At 47.7% G+C, this 22310-nt stretch overlaps 1 protein-coding gene across 4 annotated transcripts in view; it reads right to left on the bottom strand.

Moving 5' to 3' along the window:
* Positions 1-22310, bottom strand: part of MAP7D3 (MAP7 domain containing 3) — a 63749-nt gene that overhangs the window by 10386 nt on the left and 31053 nt on the right. For 3 of the 4 annotated variants that reach the window (XM_054169366.1, XM_054169362.1, XM_054169365.1), the window contains 8 exons: positions 19497-19598; positions 15983-16081; positions 15515-15613; positions 14313-14438; positions 11298-11443; positions 10051-10181; positions 8406-8650; positions 1235-1370 (listed from right to left, as the gene is read on the bottom strand). In XM_054169366.1, the coding sequence (XP_054025341.1) occupies positions 1235-1370; positions 8406-8650; positions 10051-10181; positions 11298-11443; positions 14313-14438; positions 15515-15613; positions 15983-16081; positions 19497-19598 (1084 nt within the window). The remainder of the gene's footprint in view (positions 1-1234; positions 1371-8405; positions 8651-10050; positions 10182-11297; positions 11444-14312; positions 14439-15514; positions 15614-15982; positions 16082-19496; positions 19599-22310) is intronic. The other variant, XM_054169364.1, reaches the window with a different exon arrangement.

The raw sequence follows: 22310 nt of genomic DNA, 5'->3' as shown, positions 1-22310 counted from the left end.
AGCCCAGGACAGCAGGAGGGGGACCAAGGCATTCAGCCCAGGACAGCAGGAGGGGGACCAAGGCATTCAGCCCAGGACAGCAGGAGGGGGACCAAGGCATTCAGCCCAGGACAGCAGGAGGGGGACCAAGGCATTCAGCCCAGGACAGCAGGAGGGGGACCAAGGCATTCAGCCCAGGACAGCAGGAGGGGGTCCAAGTCATTCAGCCCAGGACAGCAGGAGGGGGACCAAGGCATTCAGCCCAGGACAGCAGGAGGGGGACCAAGGCATTCAGCCCAGGACAGCAGGAGGGGGACCAAGGCATTCAGCCCAGGACAGCAGGAGGGGGACCAAGGCATTCAGCCCAGGACAGCAGGAGGGGGACCAAGGCATTCAGCCCAGGACAGCAGGAGGGGGACCAAGGCATTCAGCCCAGGACAGCAGGAGGGGGACCAAGGCATTCAGCCCAGGACAGCAGGAGGGGGACCAAGGCATTCAGCTAGTGCTTCTGGTTCAGGAGCTGTACTAAGATTTCCAGGACATTTAAGTGATGTTTTGGAAGAGTTCACTAGACAGCAATGTGCCCTGGTGGTCAAGAAGTCCAGTGGTATCCTGGGGTGCATTAAGAAGAGCATGGCCAGCAGGTCAAGGGAGGTTCTCCTCCCCCTCTGCTCTGCCCTGGTGTGGCCACACCTAGTATATTGTATCCAGTCCTGGGCTCCCCAGTTCAAGAGGGACAGGGAACTACTGGAATGAGTCCAGTCAAGGCACTAAGGACAATGAAGGGACTGGAACATGTCTGATTGGAGACCTGAGGCTGTTTAGAAGGCTGAGGGGGGATCTGGTCCACGTTTACAAATACCTGAAGGGTGAGTGTCAGGAAGAAGGGGCCAGGCTCTTTTCAGTGGTGTCCTGTGACAGGACAAGGGGCAATGGATACAAACTGGAACACAGAAAGTGCCACCTCAATATGAGGAGGAACTTCCTTGCTTTGATGGTGCTGGAGCCCTGGAGCAGGCTGCCCAGAAAGGTTGTGGAGTCTCCTTCTCTGGAGACTTTCAAGACCCTCCTGGATGTGTTGCTGTGTGATCTGCCCTAGGTGATGCTGCTGCTCTGGCAGTGGGGCTGGACTTGATGACCTGTGGAGGTCCCTTCCAACCTGTACCATTGTGTGATTGTATGACACACAGTTCAAGTGTCCACTCCAACCAGAGCCCACCACTGAAAGCATCCCTCCCTTCTCCTGCATCCTTACCTTTCCTCTTCCTGTCTCTGAACTCTTTCTTGGTCTTCCCGCTCTCGCTGCTCCCGTGCTAGACGCCGTTTCTCTGCTAAGATTTTAGCAGCTTCTTCAGCTGTGGTGGTCCCTGCTACAGTTTTGCTACCTGATTCTGCAAAGGTTAAAAGAAAATGCTGTCAAAAAGGCCCAACAAAATAAGGCAGACATTATCATCACTGTGAGATGAGGTTTTTCTGCTAGCCAGCTGAGCAAGCGCACCCTGCCTCGGAAGGCTCCCAAGAGCCAACAGGGAGCCCTACGGAGATGCAGAGCCACAACAGCTCACTGACACTGAAATTCCAACTCATTTCAACTGCACTCATCCAGCCACATTCCAGATGATACACTTGAAAAGACAGTCTCCAACTACCAAGGTGGCCAATGGGATCCTGGGGTGCATTCAGAGAAGTGTGGCCAAGCAGAGCCAGGGAGGTTCTCCTCCCCCTCTGCTCTGCCCTGGTGAGGCCACACCTGGAATACAGCATCCAGTTTTGGGCTCCCCAGTTCAGGAGGGACAGGGATCTGCTGGAGTTCAACAGGGGGCTACCAGGATGACTGAGGGACTGGAGCACTGCCCCTTGAGTAGAGGCTGACAGCCCTGGGGCTTTTTAGTCTGGAGAAGAGAAGACTGAGAGGGGATCTAATAAATGTCTATAAATATCTGAGGGCTGGGGGTCAGGAGGGAGGGGACAGCTCTGCTCAGCTGCACCCTGGGATAGGACAAGGAGCCATGGATATAACCTACAGCACAGGAGGTTCCACCTCAACATGAGGAAGAACTTCTTCACTGTGAGGGTCCCAGAGCCCTGGAATAGGCTGCCCAGAGAGGTTGTGGAGTCTCCTTCTCTGGAGCCTTTCCAGCCCTGTCTGGATGTGTTCCTGTGTGACCTGTGCCGGATTCTCTGGTCCTGCTCTGACAGGGGGGATTGGACTTGATGATATCCCAAGATCTCTTCCAAGCCTTAACATCCTGTGATACTGCAGTAGTTAAAAACATATTTCTCCAAAGACACATCTATTTCTCTAACACTTAAAACCACTTTAAAGAACACTGAAAAGATCCACCTTTAGGAAACACATACAGTTCCTACTCAAAAAACCAAACCCTGGCTCTGCAGATGGAACATTCATTTCCATTTCTCTTGTTTCGTAGCACTGACATTCCTGTCTTTAAATCTACACATTATCTGAGGGTGCACATAATCATTGTGTTATCTGGCCCTGCAGGCACATGCCAGTCACTTCAGGAATGCTGGGCTTCCACACATTTTAGCAACAAATCAATATCCAGTTTTCATGGTGATCAAAAGAGCTTCAAGCACCAGCTCAGCAGATACTTGTGCGGTCCCAGAGGTTACGTGTGCGCTCACGGCCTGCCTGCTGTTAGCATCAGAGATACTGGAGGTTATGATCAGAGAAACTGGAGGTTATCATCAGAGATACTGGAGATATTAGTAAGAAATTCTTTACAGTAAGGCTGGTGAAACACTGCAACAAGTTGCCCAGGGAGGTTGTGGATGCCCCCTCCCTAGAGAGCATAGAATCAATAAGGTTGGAAAAGACCTCAGAGATCATCAAGTCCAACCTGTCACCCAACACCTCCTCACTAACTAAGCCATGGCTTCGAGTGCCACGTCCAATCCTCTCTTGAACACCTCCAGGGATGGGGACTCCACCACCTCCCTAGGCAGCACATCCCAATGGCCAGTCTCTCTTGCTGGGAAGAACTTTCTCCTCACCTCCAGCCTAAACCTCCCCTGGCACAGCTTGAGACTGTGTCCTCTTGTTCTGGTGCTGCTTGCCTGGGAGAAGAGACCAACCCCCACCTGGCTACAACCTCCCTTCAGGGAGTTGGAGAGAGCAAGAAGGTCTCTCCTGAGCCTCCTCTTCTCCAGGCTAAGCAACCCCAGCTCCCTCAGCCTCTCCTCACAGGGCTGTGCTCCAGACCCCTCCCCAGCCTCATTGCCCTTCTTTGGACACCTTCCAGCATCTCAACATCTTTCCTTAGCTGAGGGGCCCAGAACTGGACACAGGACTCAAGGTGTGGCCTAACCAGTGCTGAGTACAGAGACTAACCCCCACCTGGCTACAACCTCCTTTCATGTAATTGTAGAGAGCAATAAGGTCTCCCCTGAGCCTCCTCTTCTCCAGGCTAAACACCCCCAGCTCCCTTAGCCTGTTCAAGGCCACGTTGGATGAAGCCTTGAGCAACCTGGTCAAGGGGAAGGTGACCCTGCCCATGGCAGGGGGGTTAGAACTGGATGATCTTTCAGGTCTCTTCCAACCCAAACCATTCTATGAATCTATATTAGAAGTCACACATGATCAATCTTTCATTTATATATACACATATATATATTTACTATACATTATAAATTAATATTAGGAAAACTCCCACCCTTGTCATTCAGTTTCTCTCAGTAGGTATTGAAAGAGCTCTGATTTTAAACCAGTTATTCCAGCTGCCTAGAAATACTGCTATTTGAATGGGACCAAAGAGCTGGGTGAAGATGCAGCTTTTGGTGTCACTCAAGTAACAGCATCACAATGTAGGCAAGGATTTGGCCTTTCTTCTTCTTTAGTGTTTCACAACTCAACACACAGCTGTCTGCCCAGCAATTACAGAGCCTTGAGGCCACAGCAATTTTAATACACAATGACATCAGTTTTTCATCAGTTACTTTGCTTCTAACCTAAAGACAAATCATTCAGAAGACACCACCAGCATTTAAGAACTCTTAATACCTGTAAAGCTGCTTAAGCTCCATGGACACATAATCACTACCTGCAGCTGTAATTACCCAGACTACACCCAGAGCAACTGAACCATGGCACTGTTCTGTGCAGAAAAATGGTTCTTGCAGTCCTAGGAAAAGCATTCCAGAGACAGAGTGCAGTCAAAGGGAAGGTTTATAAAAGTTAAGATTTATCCAACACTGCAAAAGTAAAACACAACCTCCCCAGGCCAGAGACTGTGTCTGCTTTGGGCAAAAATGCAGTCATGTTGGTACAAACATCTATAGGCCACACCGCTTCCAAATTTGAACTCAGCCAACAGGGGTTCTCCTGCTCCTCAGCCCTGAGCAGGGAAGATCAGTCCTTTGCAGTTCAAAGAACCATTAGCAGGAGCTGCCTACTTGAGACCTGCAGGTTATTAAGTGCCCTTCTCCCTACATTTGGCAGCTTGCCTTTTTTATTACTTAAAGAAAAGGCAGGAGGTTTCACTTCCTGTTGCCAGTATAGAAGCATGAAGAAATCAAAATGCCTCTCTTCTCTTCTACCACTTGAATGTCTCACCAGTTGAGATCAGTCACTCTTTGCAGCAGAAGCTATCTTGCCACAGCAACCCCATGCAGTGCTACAGGCTGGGGTCAGAGTGGCTGGAGAGTAGCCAGGCAGAGAGGGACCTGGTCGATGGTAGGCTGAACATGAGCCAGCAGTGTGCCCAGACAGCCAAGAAGGCCAATGGCATCCTGGCCTGGGTCAAGAACTGCATGGCCAGCAGGAGCAGGGAGGTCATTCTGCCCCTGTACACTGCACTGGTTAGGCCACACCTTGAGTACTGTGTCCAGTTCTGGTCCCCTCAGTTTAGGAAGGAGGTTGACTTGCTGGAAGGTGTCCAGAGAAGGGCAACAAAGCTGGGGAGGGGTCTGGAGCACAGTCCTGTGAGGAGAGGCTGAGGGAGCTGGGGTTGCTTAGCCTGGAGAAGAGGAGGCTCAGGGGAGACCTTCTTGCTCTCTACAACTCCCTGAAGGGAGGTTGTAGCCAGGTGGGGGTTGGTCTCTTCTCCCAGGCAACCAGCACCAGAATAAGAGGACACAGTCTCAAGCTGTGCCAGGGGAGGTTCTGACTGGATGTTAGGAAGACATTCTACACAGAGTGATTGGAATGTGCTGCCCAGGGAGGTGGTGGAGTCACCATCACTGGAGGTGTTTAGGAGGAGACTTGATAGGGTGCTTGGTTGCATGGTTTAGTTTATTAGCTAGTGTTGGATAATAGGTTGGACTTGATGATCTTGAAGGCCTCTTGCAACCTGGTTTATTCTATTCTATTCTATTCTGCACTGGCACAGCAACCCACACAGCAGTCCCATTTTAACCCTACTGGAATCTCACTTCTATCAAAATTGGTTGACATTTGACATCAGGGGCAAACTATTTCCTCCTTTGAAAATTCATCCTCAAGAAGCCAATTTAATCCTCAGCAGGAGGAACCCTAAAGGTTTTAGGCTTTTAGGTGATAGGGTTGCAGCACAGTAATGATAGCTTGAAATGTGGTTAAGTATCTGCTGCAGAAGATAATAGAAGACAATTAGTTGTAACCATTCACAACACAGGTATAGAGTGGGCATAAAACCAAGACAGGGTCAAGAGATCTCAAGCCTGGGGGGGGGGAAATCTTCCCATTGAATTTTCACTTTGGGAGTTACTGGATTGCAGGCAATGCCAATCCACTGACTGAATCACACAAAGCCACGTTGTTGTGCTGATTTTTCACCCCTTGTGCAGTCTGTTCCCATGGGGCTTCCCAACATGATTGCTAACATGCCTTAAGAAGGTTCTTCCAGTGTTTCCTACTCAGCTCCATCTTCTTTCTAGACTCCCAACTGTCATTCCTGCCAAGAACTGTTTTCACTCAAAAGCCCTTTTTGTGATGGAAGGAGAAAGAGGGAAACAGGCAAGAGAAATGTTCTTAGAAGTGTGCAATGCATCTACAGGACTGAGTGTTGGCCTTACCAATTCCAGCCTGTGGTTTAAGAGCAAAGAGGCACTATCAAGATACTTGCAGCCATTAAGAATGCAGACTGCCTTTAGCAGTCTCCTCTTCAGCAATATTTAGTTGCCAATTGAGCAAGAAGGACGCAGGAGATCTGCAACTTGTGAAGAGGTGGAAGTTGAACCTCCTCCTTTTCTCTCATTGATCTGTTCAGGTTTTCTTCCCACAGACAGAGAAGAATAGTGCAGATTTGCTATCTGAGGAGAAGCTTGTGTCAGTTCCTCACTGGACTGTTATTTCCCAGTTTGACAGCAAGAACACAAACACGCTTGTGTTGTGGCATCAGCTGGGTGGAGGGATGGTTCCAACACATTTCAAGGCAAGTCATTTATTTACAATCAGTCTGGGAATCACATGGCAAAGCCTTCACTACCCAAATAAAAAGACAGAAAGAAAAAAAAATGGAGGCTCCATGATAGTTTATTACCTATCATCATGCATAAGGTGAGAGCTCGTGAAGGAGCACTTCTTATGCTTTAAGTTGAAACAAGCCTTTTAACTCTCACAGAAGCTGCCAAAGGCTGCTGCCAGAAATGACAACTGCTCCAAGTCACTGAAAAATAGAAAGTGTTTTACTGCAGAACAGTGTATTTTAGCAGAAGACACAAAAAAAACCCCACCCCAAAACCAAGACAAAACTTGATTGCTGTTTGTCAGCAACAGGCAACCAAACTGAGTTTGAAGGAGAAGAGATGGGTATGAAGATACAAGGACACAAAGCTGAGATTACGTTGAACCTAGAAGACCTAGAGACTGATTTGCCACATGCCATTGACTGATGTGCTCTGACTTCAGAAGCTGTCTGGAATATGGTACTGCACCAACCCACAGGGGGAACAGATGTGCAAAGTTGCCTTGACGACTGAAAGCAACTTGTTTTAAGAACAAGGATTTTGCCTCACTGAGCACTACTGCAGTGTACCACGACATCCCCAGAGACAAAGGAAATCATCTCTAGGGTGGAGAACATGGCCACTCTTTCCTTATCTTGCCAAAGAGTTTCACTCCCAGCCATGATGACCCACTCCAAAGACAATTAGCTTGGACATTAGCAATAAGGTAAAATAGATAAACTGTGTTAATACAGTTCCAGAAGCCAGTGTGGAGAGGAGACAGATGGGGCACCAAGGAACAAGGACAGGTTCCAGAACAACTGGAAGACAGAGAAACAGGACAAGCTGTTAGAGGTGTCAACCTCTCTTTCAACACTGGTTACAACTGATTATGCCCCCTCTGAGGCATGCAAAGACATTTATCACACTAATGCAGGGACATCAAGGGATGGACGTTCTGACTGCAGAGATGAATGACGCGACACTGAAGATGGATGTGCAACTTCACACAAACATCCACATTTGACTATGACATCCAGGCTGCTTTCTACAGCAGCAGATGATCAAAGAACTCTAGACAGGAGTTCTTCAGCCAGCTAACACTATTGAACATCCAGATCTGAGCAGTGGCAGGAAGAGCCTCAGAAGTCACAGAGGATGGCAGCAGCTGAGGAATGCACAAGAGGAACTGTACATGCAGTAACATGCAGCGAGCGCGGCTCCCACTTACCTTGTGTCTGAAGGATTTTTGCCCTCAGTACTGCCCACTGGCTGCAGTTTAAACTCCAGAGATCACTTCTTTTCCTGTTAAGTGTCCCCTAAGTCCTTCTCCACAGAGAAGTGCCTGCCAGATCCCATTGGAAGGCTCTCCCAGATTCTTTTCTGGAGATGGTAGATGGCGTTCTTCCGGTCAGAGGGGCAGGGGCTGTGCTCACTTGGCACAACGAAGAGGACCGGGACACTAATTGTTCATCTGGTGTATGGCTCTCCTTATTTGCCAAGCTAATTGTTCTGTGTGACCTGTGAACTGGCCACTTTTTCCTGAGGCAGCAGGGATTACACATTCACTGTAACTGACACTGAGGCAAGTTTTCCAGCTTGGTGAAAGCTGTCTCTGGCTGGGCTGCACCAATAGCTGACTTCTTCCTCCAAGCAGGTCCCTTGCATGAGCAATTATAACAACTACCAACTGCACTGAAAGACTTTTGCATAGTTCAACTACTGATTCTGCCAACCTAAGCTAGTAGATTTCTCAGCTAGTGTGCCTGAAGTCCAAAAGGCAAATAGGATTTTCCCAATGACAGTGGAAGCTCTGGACTTAAATCTCCGAGTCCAATAAACCGCCTGCTGCACTAAAATCCATACCCCCAAAGTCCTACCATGTAAAATCACTGCATGAATTTTCAGCAATGAACAGCTTCTGCTCTAAAACATCCTACACTCTAGTGGTCTGCCTCCTGAAGCAATGATTTCACCAGTCCCAGCACACACTGTAGATGTCTTGAGGAAGAGTTCAGCAGTCACCGAGAAACACTCACCTTCTTTGGTCTTTGGGCTAGCTGCTACAGCATCTCTGTCCAAGGCCGGTGAAGCACCTTGTTCTTGCCCTGTTCCTTCTGTGCTCTTATCCTTTGGTTTGCTCTCTACTTCAGTTTTCTTTTTGGTAATGTTTAGAACACCTGGTGTGAGAGGTGGCCGTTGGATGGGTGCTGGTTTAGAGACTGGCGTCGGAGACGGTGGCCTTTGCTTCGCCACGCTCGGTGAAGGTGGGCGAGTCTTTTGCCTGTTGAAACCAAGAACATTTTGCAGGGCTAGCACTGAAAAAATCTCAAAACATGCAACTAGGACAGCAGTCTGCTTTGGTTAGCTGACATTACACATGACAAGGGTGACAGAACACTGGAACAGGCTGCACAGAGGGGCTGTGGAGTCTCCTTCTCTGGTGACCTTCAAAACCCTCCTGGATGTGTTGCTGTGTGACCTGCCTTAGGTGATCCTGCTCTAGCAGGGGGGTTGGACTGGATGAGTTTTAGAGGGCCCTTCCAACCCCCAATATTCTGTGAGTCTTCATGAATCTCCAATAAAAGAATCCAAAAACACCCTGGGCACAATGCATTCACTACTTGTTGGCTAACATCAAAACAGGTCTTCTAGCCCAGACTTCCATTAACATCAAGGATGAATCCTATGATTCTAGTCACAGAATCACCAAGGTTGGAAGAGACCTCACAGATCACCAAGTCCAACCTGGCACCACAGACCTCATGACTAGACCATGGCACCAAGTGCCACATCCAATCCCCTCCTGAACACCTCCAGGGATGGGGACTCCACCACCTCCCTGGGCAGCACATTCCAGTGCCTAACAACTCTCTCTGGGAAGAACTTTCTCCTCACCTCCAGCCTAAACTTCCCCTGGCACAGCTTGAGACTGTGTCTTCTTGTTCTGGTGCTGCTTGCCTGGGAGAAGAGACCAACCCCCTCCTGGCTACAACCTCCCTTCAGGTAGTTGTAGATGGCAAGAAGGTCTCCTCTGAGCCTCCTCTTCTCCAGGCTAAACAACCCCAGCTCCCTCAGCCTCATAGGGCTTGTGCTCGAGGCCTCTCCCCAGCCTTGTTACCCTTCTCTGGACACGTTCAAGATTCTCAGTGTCCTTCTTAAACCAAGGGGCCCAGAAGTGGACACAGGACTCAAGGAACTTCCTACAAAGATCCAGTCTGGAAGTTTGCATGCTCCCTGTTGGTTTTAGAATCACAGAATCAACCATATTGGAAGAGACCTCCAAGATCATTAAGCCCAACTGATCACCCAACCCCATCCAATCAACTAGACCATGGCACTAAGTGCCTCATCCAGATTTCTTCTTAAACACCTCCAGGGATGTTGACTCCACCACCTCCCTGGGCAGTGCACAGGCTGTACAGAAAATCAGGGTATAAATATTTGTGTGTTTATGGATAAATATAGAATGTTTATATAATACAAATATCTGCACAAACGAGACAAAGGTTCAAGGGCTGCATCCCTACCACGGAAAAGAGAACTCAGATCAGAAGTCCTTAGATGTATAAACATGGCACAGCATGGGTCATCCAAATGCTAAGAGTGCAGCTGTCTGAGGCAGGCAGCAGCCTTCCTCTCCTCCTCAGCAGAAGGTTTTTAAGGAGGACACTGGACACATACCTAAGTGTAGATGGTGAGGGAGGACGCTTCACCACGTTAGCAGGAGACGGGGATCTTCTATGGGCAGACACAGATGGTGAGGGAGGGCGCCTGAAGCCAGACCCTGGGGATGGCTTTTCAGGTTCTGATTTCTATGAAGACACATAAAAGCAAACAATGCTTACTCTAGAATCCTTCACAGACAGGAGAGCTGTTAGCACAACAAATGCAGGCCTTCTCAGAATACACAATTAACCAGGCTGGAAGAGACCTTTGAGATCATTGAGTCCAGCCTGTCACCCAACACCATCTAATCAACTAAACCATGGCACCAAGCGCCTCATCCAGACTCCTCCTAAACACCTTCAGTGATGGTAACTCCACCACCTCCCTGGGCAGCACATTCCAATGGCCAATCTCTCTTGCTGGGAAGAACTTCTTTTTAACATCCAACCTAAACTTCCCCCTGCACAGCTTGAGACTGCATCCGCTTGTTCTGTCACAGGTTGCCTGGGAGAAGAGACCAACCCCCACCTGGCTACAACCTCCCTTCAGGTAGTTGTAGGTGGCAACAAGGACTCCCCTGAGCCTCCTCTTCTCCAGGCTAAATAACCTTAGCTCCCTCAGCCTCTCCTTACAGGGCTGTGCTCCAAACCCCTCTCCAGCCTTGTTGTCCTTTGGACATGTTTCAGCAACTCAACATCTTCCTTCAACTGACGGACCCAGAACTGGAAACAGGACTTGAGGTGTGGCCTAACCACTGCTGAGTACAGGGGCAGAATGACCACCCTGCTTCTGCTGGCCACACTATTCCTGAACCAGGCCAGTACATCTCAACAAGATGTGCTTGACAGTTGCTTTATATATTGCAAAACACAGATCCAGTCTATACCTTACCTAAATGAAACTGTGGCAACCAAGATACCAGAGAGATGAAGGACCAAAAATCCCATTTTGATTTCAATACTGCCTTTTGAAGCAAATTGATGCTACTAACCATTCCAATAAGCAAGCAAACCACTGAAGAAGAGCCCCATCCTGAGCTGTTCCAACCTCTCCCCCAACCCCACTGATACAAACCTAATTCCTGAGCATCTTCAACACACCTGAGTTGAATCTGGTGAGCTTGCATCAAATGAAGACAGAGAGGACCTCAACCAAACCAATAAGCAAGCAAACCACTGAAGAAGAGCCCCATCCTGAGCTGTTCCAACCTCTTCCCCCCACCCCACTGATACAAACCTAATTCCTGAGGATCTTCAACACACCTGAGTTGAATCTGGTGAGCTTGCATCAGATGAAGACAGAGAGGACTTCAACCTGTCGATGCTACGACTGCGCACGGGCACTTTAGGAGCTGGGGCTGGGGAATTGATGGAACTGGCTGAAGCTGAACGAGGACAGAGGTGAGATGCTATAAAAGTTAGGAATTTGACAAGACACAACAAGAAGCAAGTGCACAGTATAAGAACAGGAGAAAAAGAGGGAGAGAAAGAGAGAAAGATTGTGCGTGTTAGAAACCATACAGAGGAACACGGCAGGCAGTGCACAATGCGGTGGGTCACGGGCACAAGACACCATCACCACACGATTAGTACTTTGGAAGCAACAGCACCAGGAATGAAACCATTTTGAAAGCAGCAGTCTGGAGCAGATAAAAATAAAATGCTTTTCCAAACAACACATCAGGCACTGCTTCAATTGTGATGGAGCTGCATCTAATCACAAATAGTTCAGATCCAGCGGCTTAGCCTCTTTCTCTACAAGTTCTCCATTACAGGTTCAACATTTTAAGTGAGTTCCCTCCAATTCTCAAGGAGGAAATCTCTTCCAAGGACTCTGGGCATTCCCTTACAAATTGTTCTTGTGAAAGAATTTGTGCAACATTATTGTATTTCACTTTCCCCTCCCTGGCCCCTGTTACTATGTGCCTTTTATCCACATTAACCCAAACAGGTGGTATAAAAAGAACCAAACCTGTGAAGAGAAAAAGGATGAGAGGGAAGGGATTGAATCTTGAGGAGGGCAAATTTAGACTAGAGATTAGGAAGAAATTCTTTACAGTGATGAAGGTGTGATACTGGAACAAATTGCCCAGGGTGGTTGCCCCCTCCCTGGAGGTGTTCGGGGCCAGGTTGGATGAGGCCTTGAGCAACCTGGGCTGGTGGGAGGTGTCCCTGCCCATGGCAGAGGGCTTGGAACTAGATAGTCTTTAAGGTCCCTTCCAACCCAAACCATTCTATAATCTAGGAACTCTCAAACCAAATTACCTACCCTACTAGAAGTGTCAGTGTCCTCATGTATAAGACAGGGACAGAAACTGTGGTTTGCAATTCCTGACAACTAAACCGTGGCACTTCCAATCCCCTCTTGAACACCTCCAGGGATGGGGACTCCACCACCTCCCTGGGCAGCACATTTCAGTGGCCAGTTACTCTTTCTGGGAAGAACTTCCTCCTCACCTCCAGCCTAAACCTCCCCTGGTGCAATTTGAGACTGTATCCTCTTGTTCTGGTGCTGACTGAGGGAGGGAGTTGGTCTCTTCTCTCAAGCAACAAGCGCCAGAACAAGAGGACACAGTCTCAAGCTGCACCAGGGCAAGTGTAGGCTCAAGGTGAGGAGAAAGTTCTTCACTGAGAGAGTTGTTAGCCATTGGAATGTGCTGCCCAGGGAGGTGGTGGAGTCACCATCCCTGGAGGTGTTCAAGAGGGGACTGGACGTGGCACTTGGTGCCATGGTTTAGTAGTCATGAGGTCTGTGGTGACAGGTTGGACTTGATGATCTTTGAGGTCTCTTCCAACCTTGGTGATTCTGTGATTGCCTGGGAGAAGAGACCAACCCCCACCTGGCTACAACCTCCCTTCAGGGAGTTGGAGAGAGCAAGAAGGTCTCCCCTGAGCCCCCTCTTCTGCAAGCTAAACCACCCCAGCTCCCTCAGCCTCTCCTCACAGGGCTGTGCTCGAGGCCTCTCCCTAGCCTCTGGACACGTTCAAGTTGATGCTGGATTTTTTTTTACAGTCTGACTAAATTGTGACAGATGGCAGCACTTAGAATTTTGTAAGTTTGTGGAAAATACATTTTATTTTTATATTCACAGCATTTGTGCAAGGAGAACTGCATTCTGCTTGTGCAGTTTCTGCTAAAGCACAGGTAGGCTTCTGCTGGAATGCAGAAAGCACCTTGAAGGCAAACTGATGAACATGTAGTTCTCTTTACTTCAGCAGTAGTGAATAAGTCACATGCTGTCAGTAACAGTGGAAAAAAGATGGTATTTCCCCACGTGACATGAACTGGAATATTCATGGCCAAATAACAGTGGCACATAGATAGGTGTGCAAAACAAAAATATGACCAACAACTGGAAACCCAACAAAGTCAAACCTGAGCATTACACAAGGGGAGCAGTGTGGAAAGGTCACCATTACCAACAAGGACCAAGGTAAGTGGCATAAGATCAAAAATAAAAATGGAGCAATGTACTAAAGAGGAAACAAGCAAAACTGGGAAGGCAAGAGAGGAGAAAGGACTCCACATTGGTTCCAGCTATGCATTTACTGGGGCATTCTTCTAACTGCTAACAATTTTAAGTGCAGGATGCAGTCAGCGTTGGCCCATGATGCAGATTCCTGCACAAGTATTCAGCTGAGCCACACTCTGGGCTTATCAGCTCAGTCAGGACCAATATGAAATTGCTTGAGCCAGTCAGGGTTACTCTACAGTATCCTCTCTTCCTGGTATGCTTCTATGTCTACAGTCAGCCTTAGTGAAGCCAGCTCAGGGCTCCCTGTGCTTAAGGAAATCCCTCTGCCGTGTACCTACAGGAGTTTCTCCTCCTCAAGAAATTCAGGCTTTGCACTTAATTCCTTTCAGCCTCCTTTGAAATGGGTTTGTTTGGGTTTCTGCCCCTTTAATTTCCTAACACCCCTCTCTGACTAGTATTTCTGATTCATTAGAGGGTGCTCCCAAGCCCAGGTCTCCCTCAGTCAAAACACAAACAAAACCCAAACCGAAATGGCAGCATCTGGTTCTCTGCAGAGCAAGTTCACTGGCACTGGAGTTTAAAAGCCAGTAATTCTTCAATGGTTTTGTAAAGAAACATGCAACAGAGCACATGAATTGGTTACTGCTGACCAAAGAAAGGACCGGGTAAGTTGTATTACACACAACCAGCTATCGGCTGGCTGCTTCACGCTTCAGTGCAGCACAGTTAGCAACTATCAGGTAAGTTCTTGCTTGAAGAGCAACTGCAGAAAACTTTTCAGGCTTTGCTGCCCTCCTGTTACCTGAGGGATCTTGTCCATCAGCCGACAATGCAGCAGCACTTTTACTCCTAGCTAAAGAGGCCTGTGTGGGGGCGAGGAGGCGACTGATTACGCTACTGTCCAGGGGACTGAGCTGGGAGCGGCGAGCTGAATGGTGAGAACAAACCAAAAAAGGATCCAACATGAAATCATAACATGAGAAAAAGACAAGCAGTACAAAGCAAAGGCAGTCTGTGAGCATTATGGCAAACTGTAACACCTTTGGAAGGAAAATGCAGAAGTCAAGGAGAGAAGAAGTCAAGGAATGCAGAAGTCGAACTCCAACTAAAAGCACAGAAGGGTTAAACGCCGCAATCTCTTATGCTACACTTCTTGTCCTTGGCTTGCTTAACACTGATCATTTTAATGTGCAAAGCCTGGCATGCATACAACAGAGATGAAAGCTGAAGTTGGTCAAAATATGAACTGATTTTGACCCAGCTCTTCAGAGCTGTGCTGTTTAGACTGCAGGTAAGGCCCTTCTACAAGGCCCACGGTGATCATCAGCCATCATCTGCACGTAACACATTTGCAAGGACAGCATCCATCACCCTCCCATACAAAAAGAGCAGAGTATCATTTCCACTGCTGGCAAAAGCTGCTAAAAAGGAAAGTTTGAAAGCTGTTAAAGAGGAAAAAAAAGAAAGATGTTAGAAAAGTTGCTGGTCTTCAGGTTTAGGAAGAGTTCCTAGAAAAGGAGGGATTTGTAACCTAGTGGGGAATACACAGACCAAAAGAGACTCAAGTAAGAACAGGCTTCCTCCTTCATTTGCATGCACAAAGTTTAGGCCAGCAGCAGGAACAGAGAAGTTGCTTTCAAACTAAATAAAGAGAGAGTTCAAAAAGCAAAGAGAAGATTTAAGTAAGAAGTGAACACAGCACTGACATTTTTACTCTTACATTTAAGCCTACAAGCTTTCAAGTAAGTCTCTCTTAAGCAGAGAGACATTTTGCCATCTACTTAGAGGGCCACTTGAAAGTCCTTCTTAAAGGATCTCCTTTTTGTCCAAAGGGAGAAATTTAATCTTTACCATTTACAATTTTTGCTTTAGCACAGGATTCCTCAAAGGCCATTAAAAAGGCCCTAAAAATTTAAGAACCAAGGAAAGGAGTGAAATTAAGCCTATCCAAACTTGACTGTGAACAGCTTGAAAGAGAAATACTCAGCTTTATGAAACAACCACCTGTTTTTTCTTCCTTTTTCACTTTTTCTAGGTCTGGAGAGGACTGGGGTTTACTACTCATTCTACTCAAAGATGTGCTCCTCTTCTTTTCTGCTCCTCCTAGAGACCAAGCGTAAGGAAGATTATTTTTAACAAGATATTCATAGATATGATCTTCCAAGCTGCCCTCCCCATGCTTTGCTTTTGCTAACACCCCCCAATCTATCATCACAAACCACTATTTTCTCATGAGATCAATGGTTTGCCTACTCTTCTCCCCACCCTTCCACTTTTCAGATGGAACAAGGCTGGTTTACAGACAGTTACCCAACAGCTGGCGCTGCAAGGTCTGTAATATTTATGCCACAGTGCTCTCAAGGAAAGCATGAGTGAAAACACTTCATCATGAAACTGGGGTGTGGTTTAAAGCCAGCCTGAAATACCCCATGTACTGCCTCCCAAGTCTCCAAACAAACTGGCTTCTAGCACCTTTCTGTTCCACCTGTGAACCTTTGAGTGCTGACTGCTGCGAATGTAGAGGAACTTTGTTATTCAGCCTGTTTAATGAGGCACTCCTCTTTGTGGTACCTAGAAGTGAAAGTGCATGGATTAATCACACTGAAAAGCCTCCAAGTCCCCTCCAACACCTGCCCCACTTCCCTGAGATACAGAAGAATTAAGTCACTTTATAGCATGAATCCTTCAGAAGCAGGAAAGCTGGATCAGGGAAGAATTACTCTATAGGAAGCATTATTTCTCATATTCCTGTAAGCTACTGATCAGAGCAGCAGGGTGCCAGTCTCAGTAGATGTCTTGGCTGACCTACTGAGGCCACCCTTGTACTCCTTTTAGGTAAGTAAAACACCCTTTGAGGAAAGATAATTCATTTTAAAGGCCACAGCTCACAATCTGTATGAGTAAGAGCGAGCTCAGGGTTTACATTGAACACAGCGGACAGAACACTCCACTGATCCAGGGCCAAGCATCTCCCTCTCATTTCTGCATTCTGCTCCTCCACCTTCCCAGGCAACAAGAGCATGGCAGAAGCCACCTGGTGAATTCTGTGGCTGGATTTTGTGTTGCCTGAATTGAACCACCTTTTACCAAAGAGCCAAGTTCTCCTTGAGTGCCAAACAAAGAGCACAGAATCACTCCAACTTGCTGTGCTGACCGAAACCAGTCAGTCCACCTCTACATCCTGACCACACAGATCAGCTGTAGCCAAGTCCACATTTCTTCTGGTTTAGGCCACTTGGAATTTTTTTTCCTCCAATGTGAACAAGGAATCATAAAGGATTTTCAGGGATGACAGTGAGTTTGAGAGCAATCCCAATTAGCTGATAAATAGTGCCTTCCTGTGTACTTAATTTAGACTTTACAACCCCGTCTCTGACTCAGAGCTGAAGCCTGCAGACACATTATATATCATTTAAAATCACAAGCAGTCTCCAGTGACTCAGAGTCCCTTGCAGCTATGCCAGTGTAGATATCTTCACTGACTCCCTACTAGGCATGCAGTGCATGAGTACAAGTTTTTCTGCTGCATCCCCTTCCAACATGAACCCACAAAAATCCCTGTTAGTTGTGTCCAGGTCAGGGAATCTTCTAGCATGGCTCATTTGATTGAAGGCTCCAGACTGACAAAAACCACTGGAGCACAGACATAGCTGAAGTTGTGCTCATATTAAACAGCTCTTAGCTTATTAATCATTGCTTTTTTAATCATTGGGATAAAAACCCAGAGCAACACATCTGGGATACAGGCAGGCTCCTACGAGACATGGAGCAGATGCCCCATAGGGAAATCTCAGGTTGAAACAAGTTGATATAGCATCATAGAATCAGTCAGGGTTGGAAGAGACCACAAAGAGCATCTAGTTCCAATCCCCCTGCCATGGGCAGGGACACCTCACACTAGATCAGGCTGCCCAGAGTCTCACCCAGCCTGGTCTTGAACACCTCCAGGGATGGGACCTCAACCACCTCTCCCCGGACAACCCATTCCAGGGCTTCACCACTCTCACAGTGAAGAACTTCTTCATCAACCTCCTCATATGTACTCATGCAAATAATTTTCACTTGGAGAGGGCAAATAGCCATCATTGACAGAATGCATTGGATGGGGCAGAGAGGAAACTCACATGAGCAGATTTACTGGAGAGTGTTAAAAACAGAGGTCTATGTCACTCTCTACATCCTTGTTAAGACTACTTGTGTGGTGCACAGTTTAAACATGACACACTGCAGTCTGGAGCTTCATCTGCCTTGCAGCTGCAGTTTAAAATGAGACCCGAAGCCACAGAAATTGGTAAAACTCAAGATAATTAAAAGATAATTGAAGATAATTAAAATAATATTAAAATAATTGCCTTCCAGGCTATTTCTATTCCTTGGTAGTCAATGGCACATTAAGCAACTCAGAATGCTTGCAAGCAGAGGAGTGCACTAGCAGTTTGAGATATCTGAGTGTCAGTAGCAAGACGACACCAAGCTAGGGGCAGGAGCTGATCTGCTGGAGGGTAGAGAGGCTCTGCAGAGGGACCTCGACAGGCTGGACAGATGGGCAGAGGCCAAGGGCATGAGATTGAACATATCTAAGTGCCAGGTTCTGCACACTGGCCACAGCAACCCCATGCACTGCTACAGGCTGGGGTCAGAGTAGCTGGAGAGCGGCCAGGCAGAGAGAGACCTGGGGGTACTGGTCGATGGTAGGCTGAACATGAGCCTGCAGTGTGCCCAGGTCACCAAGAAGGACAAGGGCATCCTGGCCTGCATGGGGAACAGTATGGCCAGCAGGAGCAGGGAGGTCATTCTGCCCCTGTACACTGCACTGGTTAGGCCACACCTGGAGTCCTGTGTCCAGTTCTGGGCCCCTCAGTTTAGGAAGGAGGTTGACTTGCTGGAGCGTGTCCAGAGAAGGGCAACAAAGTTGGTGAGGGGTTTGGAACACAGCCCTGTGAGGAGAGGCTGAGAGAGCTGGGGTTGCTTAGCCTGGAGAAGGAGACGACTCAGGGGTGACCTTATTGCTCTCTACAACTACCTGAAAGGAGGTTGTAGACAGGCAGAGGTTGGTCTCTTCTGCCATGCAGCCAGCACCAGAACAAGAGGACACAGTCTCAGGTTGCACCAGGGGAAGTTTAGGCTGGATGTTAGGAAGAAGTTCTATACAGAGAGAGTGATTGCCCATTGGAATGGGCTGCCTGGGGAGGTGGTGGAGTCACCATCATTGGAGGTGTTCAGGAGGAGACTTGATGGGGTGCTTGGTGCCATGGGTTAGTTGCTTTAGGTGGTGTTGGATTGGTTGATGGGTTGGACTCGAGGATCTTGAAGGTCTCTTCCAACCTATTCTATTCTATTCTACTTTGTTGGGCTAGGAAATGGTGGCAGAGCTGCAGGCTAAGGCTACAACCATGCCAGAACTCCAAATCAAAAAATCAACCAATCTCCTCCCAAATGTCAAGAACTTTTCATGCACCCCTTCTCTCATTTGGTTAAAGCAGAACTCCACTATTCCAGTGTGTGCCTACAGAGTACAGGACTGATGCAACAGAAAGATGTCACAACTAAGCTGATTTTCCCCTTCCCACAGGCAATCAAACAACTGAAGCTCTCTACCCCAAGCAAGGCAAAGCTGCTATCATTTTCTGTACCATTTCTAGTTTGCCAAATTTATCAGGTGTGATTTAAGGCATGCAAACCCCCTCAAGATGATGTGAAATGATTTGTGGAGCAATCATTCCCCAAGATTTGACTGGAGTAGGACAACTGGAGGGATCAGAGGTAACAAACCAGAGGCGTTTACCGTCGTCGTTCTCCTCTAACAGAGGTCACAGCAAGCGGCTCAAAGCCCTCACCAGTCAAGCTGGATCGACAAATTGCACAGAACACATCTCAGATCAACACATCAAGAGAGTCACACAGGGAGGGAGGAAGAGGAGGAGCACTGCCCCTCTTGGCTCCCCGCTCCCCAGCCAACAGGGAAGCAGTAGCCACAAAGACTTACTTCGCTCGGAAGCGTTGAGGAGCGCCGCAGAGGATGACAACCGCTTGGTCATGACAGCTTCGGTCTGCTTCAGGTTTGCTGTGGAGGTGGACCTCTTGCTGCCTGGGGACAGAGTTGCTTACTTTAGAATCCATCTTCACACTTGAGCAAGCACCTTTCACACACTGCTGTGAGCTGGCTTTGGAAGTGTTACATCCTGAAAGCTATTTGCACTTTTGCTTAATGAGAGCGAGAAATAGGAACGATTTGGGTTGGGTGTTTTTCCCCCCGCTCTTTGAACAGACTTGGTACAATTAACACCAGCTGTAAGGTGCAGAGAAAAGGCACTGAGCTGGTTTTTTTCCAGTGGAGCAATGCCAAAGTTTTGTGTGCATCTAAGTGATTGTTACATGGGCTTAAAGAGCAAGATGTACTGAGGGGGTGTGTGTTGTGACCGGACTGGTCACGGAGGGAATGCAACACTAAGGCTTGAAAAACCAGGCATGCATTTCATCATTTGTGTTTGTGCAAGCAGCTTTTTCAATCACTAATTAACCAAACCAAACTAAACAAATGCTTTTGGAGGAAGAAAAGCAAGCCCTGAGGAACAGGAAGACAGCCTTCCCGTTTCTGATGACTTCCTGAGAGCTGCTTGTGGATGTTTTAGAGATGCACCATTTTTCTCTTGAAATTTCCTTCTTTTTTCCCTTGAGCCAGCCCTTAAGCTCATGTGTCCTATCAATTTTGCAGCTCTTCTGAAACAGAATTGCCACAAGAGGCATTAAGTCTTTTTTTCCCCCCCCTCGCTGTGTGTATACACCGAGGCGTGCATACACGCATTAGAAACAACCAACCAATCACATCTCACCTGGCAACATCTCAAGTGTCCTACAAGCCAGGTCAATATCTGCTTTTTTAATGTCAAATGATGGGACTTTCAGGATGAACACTGCTCCAGAGTGTGAAGGCATCTACCTCTTTCTAGGGACACTTCAGTCAGCAATGCACACAAAGTAGTGCAGACTAGAACAATAAACACAAGAACGTCTACACATCAAACACACATCAGCCAGTTTGCTGGCACGTTGGACAGCAAAGATGATTGACATGGACTCATTAGTGCATAAGTACCAAAGGAAAAAGCAGCACTGCTCACCACACAGGCAGCATCTTTTCCCTTTAGCCAGCATGTTACAGCAAGAGCCAGGCCATAAGGATCCCCAGGGACAGCCCTGCCATTGTACTTTTGACTCATGCACTCACCCCAGGCTTCCTGAGCTAGGGGACTCCTGCAAAAACCATGTCAAGAGAAAACCAGATTTTGGAGCTGAAGCTCCAAAGTCATAGAATCACTAGGATTGGAAAAGACCCACTAAACCATGTCCTGAAGTGCCACATCTACACGTTTTCTGAGCACCTCCAGGGATGGTGACTCCACCACCTCCCTGGGCAGCCTGTGCCACTCTTGCAGGAAAGAAATTGTTCCTATTATCCAACCTACATCTCCCCTGGTGCAGCTTGATGCCATTTCCTCCTGTCCTGTTGTTAGTTCCTTAAGAGAAGAGACCAAAATAGGCCTCACTCCCCCTCCTTTCAAGTAGCTGTAGAGAACAAGGAAGTTTCTTCTAAGCCTCCTCTTTTTCAGGCTAAACAATCACAGATCCCTCACAAGCCTTTCCTCCTAAGACCTGCTCTCAAAGCCCCTCTCCAATTTCCTTGACCTGCTCCAGCACATCTCACAGGGTGAGAGGGAGACAGGAGAATCTCCAGTGAAGAAATTAAGACCTGAGCTTAGCAGATGCTTTCCCAGCATCCTAACAGTAACAAAAGAGAGTCATTTTATGAACGAAGCCTGAGCACTGGGCTAACTAAAACAGCTGAGAGGTTTCATACACCAACATCAGGAAGCTCATTCAATCATGCAGTTGGGTGTTTTGGAAGGTGAAGACTACCCTCTAGTGTCTGCTCTTAAAAAGCTCCTGCCTGACCTCAGTTATGTGAGCCTAAGGCCTCCAAACATCATACAAATTCCTTTCAGAATAGAATAAACCAGGTTGGAAGAGACCTCTGAGATGACATCGAGTCCAACCTATCACCCAACACTATCTGATCAACTAACCCATAGCACCAAGCACCCCATCTTGGTTCAGACTAGGACTTCAGCACTTGCACAAATTCTAAGATTGAGTCAGTGACTTAGTGAGGCTCAGGGGACAAGAATTCTTGGCCTGAGGCACAAAAACCACGCTGAGCAAAGTAATTCTTCCCCAGCAAATGAGCAAGTTCTGGAGGCGTTCAGTAAAGAGACAAGGGATGAAATTTGCACTAGAAGACTCAAGAAAGTACAGGGCATAAAGATGATTGTTCAGAAAACAATCAAACAAGCCACAAAACTCCCAAAACCAACCCTCCAAACAAAAATGTATCACAGAATCATAGAATTGATTGGGTTCACAGACCATGCAGTTCCCATCCCCCTGACATGGGACACCTTCCACTAGCCCAGGTTGCTCAAGGCCCTTGTCCAAACTGGCCTTGAACACTTCCAGAGAGAGGACAGCCACAACCTCCCTGGGCAACCTGTGCCAGTGTCTCACCACCCTCACTCTCAAGAATTTCTTCCTAATCTCCAGTCTCAATCTCCCCTCTTCCAGTTTCACACCATTGCCTCTCATCCTATCACTATGAGCCCCTGTCAAAAGTCCCTCCCCAGCTTTCTTGTAGCCCCCTCCAGGCACTGAAAGTCTCTGCTTCTCAGAGAGCAGTGGTGAGGGCATGAGCTAATCTCAACTGATGCCTTGACAGAGAAGATGTAATTGGTGAGGGGTATTCATA

The sequence above is a fragment of the Dryobates pubescens genome, chromosome 18 (assembly GCF_014839835.1).
Source record: "Dryobates pubescens isolate bDryPub1 chromosome 18, bDryPub1.pri, whole genome shotgun sequence".
Taxonomy (NCBI): domain Eukaryota; kingdom Metazoa; phylum Chordata; class Aves; order Piciformes; family Picidae; genus Dryobates; species Dryobates pubescens.
This window is presented reverse-complemented; position numbering and strand designations above follow the sequence as displayed.